The 9,411-nt window shown below is 46.7% G+C and overlaps 1 protein-coding gene across 1 annotated transcript; it reads right to left on the bottom strand.

The window, feature by feature from the left end:
- Nucleotides 1-6,502: 6,502 nt before the first annotated feature.
- On the bottom strand, nucleotides 6,503-9,170 carry LOC119301118 (protein CLMP1-like). Its single transcript, XM_037578023.1, has one exon. The coding sequence runs from the start codon at nucleotides 9,112-9,114 to the stop codon at nucleotides 6,763-6,765; it is 2,352 nt and encodes a 783-aa protein (XP_037433920.1). The 5' UTR covers nucleotides 9,115-9,170; the 3' UTR covers nucleotides 6,503-6,762.
- Between the last annotated feature and the right edge of the window lie 241 nt (nucleotides 9,171-9,411).

Here is a 9,411-nt window from a genome sequence, read left to right as displayed (position 1 = left end):
GCCGCCGCTCCGCCATCCGTCTCCGCGCTCAGCGCCAGTCACCGCAGGGCCTCGCCGGCCGCCGCGCCCTGCCGTCGTCCGCCGCCCCGCGCGCCGTCCCTGCTCCTCTCGCCGGTGACTGGAGCCGCCGCTCGCCTCCGCCAGTGCCCGCCGGTCCTCCTCCACCGTTCCCGCCTCGCCTCGGCTTCCATGCCCTCACGGAGTCGCCGGAATCCTCGTCGCCGGATCTATGGAAGATGGATCTGATCCACCACGTCGACGAACCAAACGCCGTCCCGCGTCCTGGATCTCTTCGTCCCGAATCCCTCTGTCTCGTTGACTTTCCTGAGAGGTTGAATTTCCACTAAGTCTTTTCCTGTGATTATTTTATAGCCCTGTTCATCATGCCATATCTCCTCATCCGTAGCTCCATTTTGCATGCATGATATATCAAATTGTTCGTCTGGGTTCCCTCTTCGTTTCATTCCATTGCACCATGCTTGTTTGAGTCCATCTTGATGCCCTAATTGTTGTTGCAAGAGTGCTATAGAATGTTAGATGCTGATTCTTATCAGTTTATGAGCATTTGTCATTTTTTTCATGATTATTGTGTGCTGCATATGGGCATGAGCTCTACATGTGTTTTGTTATATGCCATGCCATCTTTACAGGGGTGTATGCCATGTATTTTTGTGATCAATGTGGTGACTAGCACAAGCATGCAAAGTATCTCTCGTGATATTGCTGATTTCAGGATCTCAGGATTTCCACTAAGTCTTTGTCTGCTGTTATTTTTATGCCATGTATTCATGTTGCTACAGAGAGATACATGCCTCTTTTGAGCATGTTCAGTAAGGATGATTTTGAGATATTGTTATGCTCTATCCATCCATGTCTTTGTTTGAAATTATGGAGTGCCCTAGCATGACTCAATCTTACTCTACTTTTGCTATAAAATGTTCCTGGCAGATTGTTTACATGTTAATCAATTTTGCCAAGGTTGTTGTAATTGATCCATGCATGCTATGAGATTGTTCTTGCTTTGGTTAGCTTCATGATCATGTCTTCTTGCTGGTAGTATGCTTAGTTTGTCATGCAATGCCTTGTGTTGAGTGCATCGAGCTCGCAAACATGCCTTCATAATTCTGTTTATGCCATGTCTAGTTTTCTGCTAAGTCCGAATCTGTTAACGAAACTTGCTATGTTTACATGGGTGCCATCATATCTTATGATCCTTTTTGGCTTATGGTCAGTAAGGGACTTTTGTTATATGCCTTGAGTAGATGCATGTCATGCCTTGCTTTGCTATGATATGATCCTGTAGCATGTTGATATCTTGCTCTAAACATTGCTTCCTGATGTTAATTCCTGACATGTTATTTTCACTAAGTCTGTGATGCTGTTATCTTTTGCACTTTTGCCATGCTTGTATGAACTTGCTCTTGTGTGATTTAGCCATAGCTCAGTGTTCATATTTTGTCAAGCATCTTGAGTGGATCACTGTCGTGTGATTTGTAGATATGTTGGAGTGTAGTAGCTTAGTTTCTTGTTGCATTCTATGTGGCATCGTGCTGTTAATCGCAGAATCGTGCCATTATTGTTTTACTTGCCATTTGCAAACTGTGCATCCGATTCCGGTGATCTTTATATCGATTTCGACCGAAATCAACTCATCTTTCCAGCAGCACTCTGGGTTTGCCAATTTGAGGCATGGTTCAATCTTTTCCTTCCGGAGCACGCATATGCATTGCATATCACATCCCGCATATCATGCCATGTTTTGCATCATGTTGCTTGCGCATTGCACCGTGGTTGATTGTGGTTTCCTTTGCTTGTGTTCTTGCCTTGGGTAGAGCCGGGAGACGAGTTCGTGTTCGAGGAACCCATTGAGTATGCTTACGAGGATCAAGCTTTCGTCTTCTCAGAGAACTTTGCAGGCAAGATGACCATACCCTTGAAATCACTTCTATCTTTGCTTGCTAGTTGCTCGCTCTTTTGCTATGCCTATGCCGCGATACCCACCACATGCTTTATCATGCCTCTCATATTACCATGTCAAGCCTCTAACCCACCTTTCCTAGCAAACCGTTGTTTAGCTATGTTACCGCTTTGCTCAGCCCCTCTTATAGCGTTGCTAGTTGCAGGTGAAGATGGAGTTGTTCCTTGTTGGAACATGGATATTTGTTGGGATATAACAATATCTCTTATTTTAACTAATGCATCTATATACTTGGTAAAGGGTGGAAGGCTCGGCCTTATGCCTGGTGTTTTGTTCCACTCTTGCCGCCCTAGTTTCCGTCATACCGGTGTTATGTTCCTTGATTTTGCATTCCTTACGCGGTTGGGTTATAATGGGAACCCCTTGACAGTTCGCCTTGAATAAAACTCCTCCATCAAGGCCCAACCTTGGTTTTACATTTGCACTAACAACCTAGCCTTTTTCCCTTGGGTTTCCGGAGCCCGAGGGTCATCTTTATTTTAGACCCCCCGGGCTAGTGCTCCTCTGAGTGTTGGTTCGAACCGAGCTGCCTCCGGGGCCACCTCGGGGAAACTTGAGGGTTGGTTTTACTCGTAGCTAGTCTCATCCGGTGTTGCCCTGAGAACGAGATATGTGCGACTCCTATCGGGATTTGTCGGCACATCGGGTGGCTTTGCTGGTCTTGTTTTACCATTGTCGAGATGTCTTGTAACCGGGATTCCGAGTCTGATCGGGTCGTCCTGGGAGAAGGAATGTCCTTCGTTGACCGTGAGAGCTTGTGATGGGCTAAGTTGGGACACCCCTGCAGGGATTTGAACTTTCGAAAGTCGCGCCCGTGGTTATGGGCAGATGGGAATTTGTTAATGTCCGGTTGTAGAAAACTTGAAACTTAACTTATTTATAATGCATCAACCGCGTGTGTAGCCATGATGGTCTCTTTCCGGCGGAGTCCGGGAAGTGAACACGGTTCTTGTGTTATGCTTGAACGTAAGTAGTTTCAGGATCACTTCTTGATCATTTCTAGATCATGGTCGTGCTTTGCTTCTCTTCTCGCTCCCATTTGCGTAAATTAGCCACCAGATATGCTAGTGCTTGCTGCAGCTCCACCTCACCACATTTTCCTACCCATAAGCTTAAATAGTCTTGATCTCACGGGTGTGAGATTGCTGAGTCCCCGTGACTCACAGATTACTTCAAACAGTTGCAGGTGCCGATGATAACAGTGCAGGTGACGCAACCGAGCTCAAGTGGGAGCCCGATGAAGTTCGTGTTCGTTGTGTTGTTTCTTTTTTCAGTTGATCAGTAGTGGAGCCCAGTCGGGGCGATCGGGGATCTATTGCATCAGGGGTTGTCTTTTTTTATTTTGGTTCTGTAGTCGGACCCTGATTGTATTCTGGATGTTGTAATGCTATATTTATGTATTGTGTGAAGTGACGATTGTAAGCCAACTCTGTATCTCTATCTTATTCAGTACATGGGATGTGTAAAGATTACCCCTCTTGCGACATGCCTACTATGCGGTTATGCCTCTAAGTCGTGCTCAGACACGTGGGAGATATAGCCGCATCGTGGGTGTTATAATATATCTGAATGCTATGGTTGAGTTTTACCTTAATGAACTTGTTAGTATTTGTGGATGCTTGCTAATAGTTCTATTTCTCGTTACTAGATAAAAGCAAATGGTCGGTGTACGTAGGGTTGTATCAGTGGCAGATAGGATCTGGGAGAACATTGATCTTACCTTTAGCTCCTTGTGAATTCGACACTCTATACTTACCACTTCCTTCTTTGAAAAGTGCTATGATGATTCCTTGCGCTTGGGGATTATAAGCGACATCGATGCTGATTTTGGTGGCCATCAAAAGGTCTTCTTGAGGGATCCTCTCCCTGGGTTCGATGGTTGCCTTCAGTGGTGAGAGGTAATCTACGGACGATGACTTGATGCAGATGATATGGTTGTGCAGCGACGGCGGTTGATTTTTTAGCCCAACTACATGTAGTTGCCGGGATCGCGAAAATGTCGTGGAGACATTACATGATTGACTTCGACGAGCACCGAGGTGAAAATCTAGGTCTGGCCCGAGTTGGTTATACCTGGCAATGGTGATGTTTTTGCATCATTACTTTAAAGGCATTGTTTGGATATGCTTGGATTGGTTCTTCTGGATGAAAATCTAGAATCTGACTATGGTAGTTGGATCTGGTGACGGCGGCGCTTGAGCATCGCTCCCTTCCTGAAGTTGTTTCTGTTTAAAAACCTTGTTGTCCGTGTGGTGTCATGAGATGGTTGTTGCGGATATTGTCATAGTTGTAGTTTGTCAATCGCGGATTTGATATCTTTGGGTTTTTTTCCTCGCTTCTACCACATTTTTGTGTGTTTGTGTGCGTGCGATGAAGTTGGTTGTGTGAATCCTAATTATAGAGAGACTGGGTGTGTTCTCATTATGTTTGTATCCGCTTGATGGTTCATTTTGATTTCATAAGATCCAACCTTCGTCGGTAGAATAGCCCTCTCGCTATCATTAAAAGTAAACCAGTTGTTGCTAACTTTTTGTAACAAGCACGATATTGTATACTCTCAACAATGCACATGTAACCAACATAAATATTAGCATACCAAGCATTAACATGCTCAACATCTAAGAAATTTTGAAGCACTTCCCCGTGCACAAGTAAATCGATGCTACCAAATGGAGCAAATTATCATGAGATTCAACTTCACAGAGAGAATGACAACAATGATGATCTTGTTTAATATAGAGTAAAATGACAGATCCATTGTTAGAAGCTCCCACATCAGATAAGGTCTAGGGAAGTATTATACGAGGCAAACCTTACCCTGTGCAATGCAATGCACTGAGGCCGTGTCCAAGCCTACTCAAAACTAGATCGTTGTTGCATAACTATCAAAAAACCTACACGTCTCAATTTGTACTTGATACAACTACACATGTTTTGGCATAGCAAATCAATAAACTACATATATGTTGATCCCCGGTGAATGCGAGGGCTCATGAGATCCACACAAAGTGTGATTGACATGTTGATTACCTATTCGTGATAGAGAAATGTGTGATTTGACCGGCCATAGTCTCATGAAATAATTCAAAGTAACAAAAGAATATACTACCAACTATTATTAAAAACAATACTAAACACAAACTTAAATAAGAAGATTAACAACATACATAGAACAAATTAGATGTCAATTAGGTGCAGTGGTGTAAAGTAAACTATGCCTATTTATTCATTAAACCAACATGAACAAATCGATACACAAAAAGAAAACTAGTAGTTCATAACATAGCATTCATAGATTTGTGCAGGGAGAAAAAAAAGAAAGAAAATCCCACGCACAACATAAATTGCAAACTAAACTATACTTATTCCAGTATGTAGAACACGAAATAGATGAGTGAATACGCAGTAGGTCCATCAGAAAAACTGATGTGCCGATCGTACTAGCGCTCGCTTGTACTCCCTCCGTTCCATCTATTTTGAAACGGAGGGAGTACTACTATACTACATTTGCCGGTCTATGGCTTTCTTTCTCAAATGCACAGATGTGCCGATCACCTTAACATTGTATTGTACGAAAAACAGAGTTCTGCAAGCCTGTTTGGATCTTCTTCACTCCTTCAAATTCTTGAATCCGCTCCCAGCTTCCTGGATTGTTGGCTCCACGTGCAAAATAGGGAGTAGATTAACATACTCCCTCCGTTTCAAAAATGTAAGACATTTTTCCATACTACCAGAGTGTGAAAAAATGCCTTACATTTTGGGACATGTTCGGCCGCTGGCTCCACTCCACATGGTCAGGGAAGGAAGTTGCTATCCGCAGGAAAGGACATCCTGGATCAGCCAACCGGTAAAGTTGCACGACAGCGGAGTTGCGGAGTGGAGCAGATCCCAACATGCTCTTAGTCATAGGAAATATTATGTTATAGCTCTGATATGAAATTGAACTGAATTGGAAGTACGTTTATTTCCCGTTCTCTGGAGTCAATAAATCTGCAAAATTTATGCAAAACTTATTTGCACCAAAATGCTGCTGCACAGTGCACACTGCTGTAGTAGCGGGCTGTGACAACTAACAATCCCTTGCATCACAACCGAACAGAGTGGCCAGTTTGCGGGCGCCTCGCAGATATTATCAGCTCAAAGCTGCAGTTGATATAACTAAGAAACTACTACTTCCTCTGTTCACTTTTATAAGACGTTCTAGACAATTCAGACAGTGCCCAAAACAGTTCAAAGCTAGCTGTCCAAAACGTCTTATAATAATGAATGGAGGGAGTAGTAAATCTCAGGTGTGACAATCTGTATCACTAAAAAAGGCAGCCCCAATGCATGTAGCTCCCGCTTGTGCAGGGTCTGAGAAAGGGTCCGACCACTTTGGGTCTATTGTACGCAGCCTTTCCCTACATTTCTGTAAGAGGCTACAATCTGTATCACTGCTTGCAAAAAATAATGGATAAAGCTTAGTCTACATTCTGCGATATCATTGCAGAGAACGTTTAGCGAACGGTCTTCAAAGTGGTTAACTACTTCAAAAATCTCCATCATATACCTTGAAACCGGCCCAAAAAATTATCATAAAAATCAAGACACATGAAACAGATCAAGATGTTTGAAGCACGTGAAGTCCACGCTAGTTCTGCAAATCAAAAAATCTATGTATGCTAATAATATCTAAATTGGCGGTCATGATACCAAACCATGAAGAAGTTGTCAAGAACAAATAATGCCTATCAAACAATAGAATACGACAAGCATCGATTTCATCTAGCTTGAACAACAAGAACTTAGCTTTCAACCACAGATTCATCATCAATGCCGTCACTTGTTTGGGAACTTCCTGTGCCTGAAGGCATAACTTTCTTCTCTTCGCACTCAGAGACTGCATTGGAAAAATGGTTCTTCAGCACCGTGGAGATATCTGATTCTGAAGCTCCAGCCAACTTAAACCTTTCAACAGAAGCATCGAGATTCTTCTTCCAATCACCGACAACAAGCTTGAATTCCACTTGAGAGCGCTCAAAAAGCATATTGCCCCAAAATAGGTGAATCTGTTGCCTCATTACGGCTGCCTGCTCAGCTGCCTCCTCCGGTGTCAACTCCCCTTGACCATCTGCACTGTGTTGCTTCTTTCTTTTCTTCAACACCTCATCCTTCTCGGTCGCACCAGGTGTTTTTAACTCTAGCATTCTCTGTTCTTCCACTTTCTCCCACATCTCTGTTGCAGCCCTCATCTTCTCCTCAGCACTATCAAAAAGCTTGAATGTCTCTGAAGAATCCCAGGTAGACAGGTCAGCCTTGTCTGCCAATGCAAATGACCAGTGAAGCTTTGCGGTCTCAAAGTGTTGCTGGCCTAAAGCAAGAAGCCCTTCATAGAAATCTTGCTTGATGTTCAGGGCCTCCTCATACTTGTGGCCTGCAAGAGCATACCTCTCTAGCACCCAGTCATAAGCTGTTCGGAGCTGAGCAGACATGATTTCCTTTGGAGAAGATTCATCAAGAGGTATGCGCTTCCTTGCTGCACACATGTGCACATTTCCCCAGTTAAATAACGCCAAGGCAGCGACCTCCTGGAATTTTGCTGCAGCCATCTCAAATAGGGATTGGGCCTCCTCGCTGGTCACTGTTTCCTCAAGTGCTTCAGAGCACAGCTCCATTCCTACTTCATGAAGGTCCAGATGTGCATCAGCATCGATCCCAACCTGGTTCCGGAACAGTTCTGCAAACTGAAGCAACCAATCATCAATCTCAGCTTCCTTGCACTCAGCATGGCCACAATCTTTCTTCCCTGTCAGAGTGCTCTGTTCAGCAACTCCGTTCTCCAGATCTGGCTTTGTTACCTCGGCATTAGCTACCTCTGCAGAAGTATGTGAAGAGCTATCCTCACCGGTGATCAACAACTCCTCCTCCTCCAGCTTCTGCTCTTCTGTTGGCAGCGGAGGCTCCTGCTCTGGACTTACTTCAACAATGTGCAGCCTCAACATGGGGAGCTTAGTATCACCTTCCATCGCATCGGTGCCAACACCACAAGCCTCGGCCAATCGTAGTTCTGATGTGCAAGTGATGGTAACTAGATCACCATCGGCATCCTTATACTTCATCAACACAGCCTTGGATGATGGGAAGCGCTTCGCCACAACTTCCCGGAGCGTCTGGAAGCTGCATTTTTCAGGCATCTCCCCAAGCCTAATGTCATGGCCATACACCAGCTTGAGGGGCCTCCATCTCGTCACAACCTTCCTGTTAATGAGCGATGTCTCCGTCACTGGTTGGGTTGAGGGCACTGACAGTGCTGGCACAGTCTTCTGAGAAATATCAGCAGTTGAAGCCTTGGCAGAAGATGACGGAGAGTTGGAGAAAGGCACCAACTTGGGCGTTGGCGAAGAATTAAATTTAGTCATCGCAGGACCTGGTTGCTGCTGTGGAGGAGGAGGCGACGGAGGCGATTGTTTCTTTGGGAAGGGACGGGAAGGGAGGGATGGGCCAAGGCCGGCCACAACGGCCGAGGCACCGAGGGCGGCGGGGGAAGGGCGGCTGGTGGGTTCGTGGGTGGAGGCGGCGGAGGCCGTGGAGGAGGAGGAGGAGGAGGAGATGCGGGAGCGAAGGCGGTGGGAGAGGTCGATAGCGTCGCGGTGGTTGGGGTCGAGGGCGAGGAGCGCGAGGGTGTCGGCGAGTGCGAGCTCGTAGCGGCCGAGCGCCTCAAGTGCGCGGGCCCGGCGGAGAAGGGCTCGCGGGAAGCGCGGCTCGGCCTGGAGCGCGAGGGAGCACTCCTCCGCGACGGCCTTGTGGTCGACGGGGCGGAGCTGCAGGAGGCAGGCGGCGCGGTTGCTGTGGAAGACGGCGCGGTCGGGATGGCCACGCGGGGCAAGGCGGAGGGCGAGCTCGTACTGCCGCAGCGCGCCGGCGTAGTCGCGCGACTGGAACAGGCGGTTGCCCTCCTCCTTGAGCTCGTGCGCGCGGCGCAGGAGCACGCCGGGGTCCGCCGGGGCCTGGTGCTGCGCCGCCCCGTTCGCTACGGGGGGCGCGGGCGGCGGGGCCTTCTGCTCTGCTGCGGCTGGCGGCGATTTGGCGGCGGTTGTGGTGGCGGCGGCGGTGGCGGAAGGGGAGGGCTTCTTCTTTTTGGCGCCGGACTTGCCCATGGGGATAAGTCGGGGAGGGGGAGGCGGAAACCGAGAGTGGAATGAAGAGTAGAGCCTTGCAGGAAGTGAACCCTAACGAGACGGAGGGGTCTAGAACGTTGGGCCTAGTCCAACCCTGCTACAGTATGAACGCTTCTTAGGTTCCTACGTAATTTTGGTTGCATCTTTGACTCCACTCAGCCTGACTCAGCAATACAGGATTTTTTTTTTGCTAAAAAAGAGCAATACAGGAAAAAAACATGTTCTGTATTTAGTTTGGTTGCCCACAAAATTCTATGGAACGTGCATTAGAGACAA

Source organism: Triticum dicoccoides, chromosome 5A (assembly GCF_002162155.2).
Source record: "Triticum dicoccoides isolate Atlit2015 ecotype Zavitan chromosome 5A, WEW_v2.0, whole genome shotgun sequence".
Lineage (NCBI taxonomy): Eukaryota > Viridiplantae > Streptophyta > Magnoliopsida > Poales > Poaceae > Triticum > Triticum dicoccoides.
This window is presented reverse-complemented; position numbering and strand designations above follow the sequence as displayed.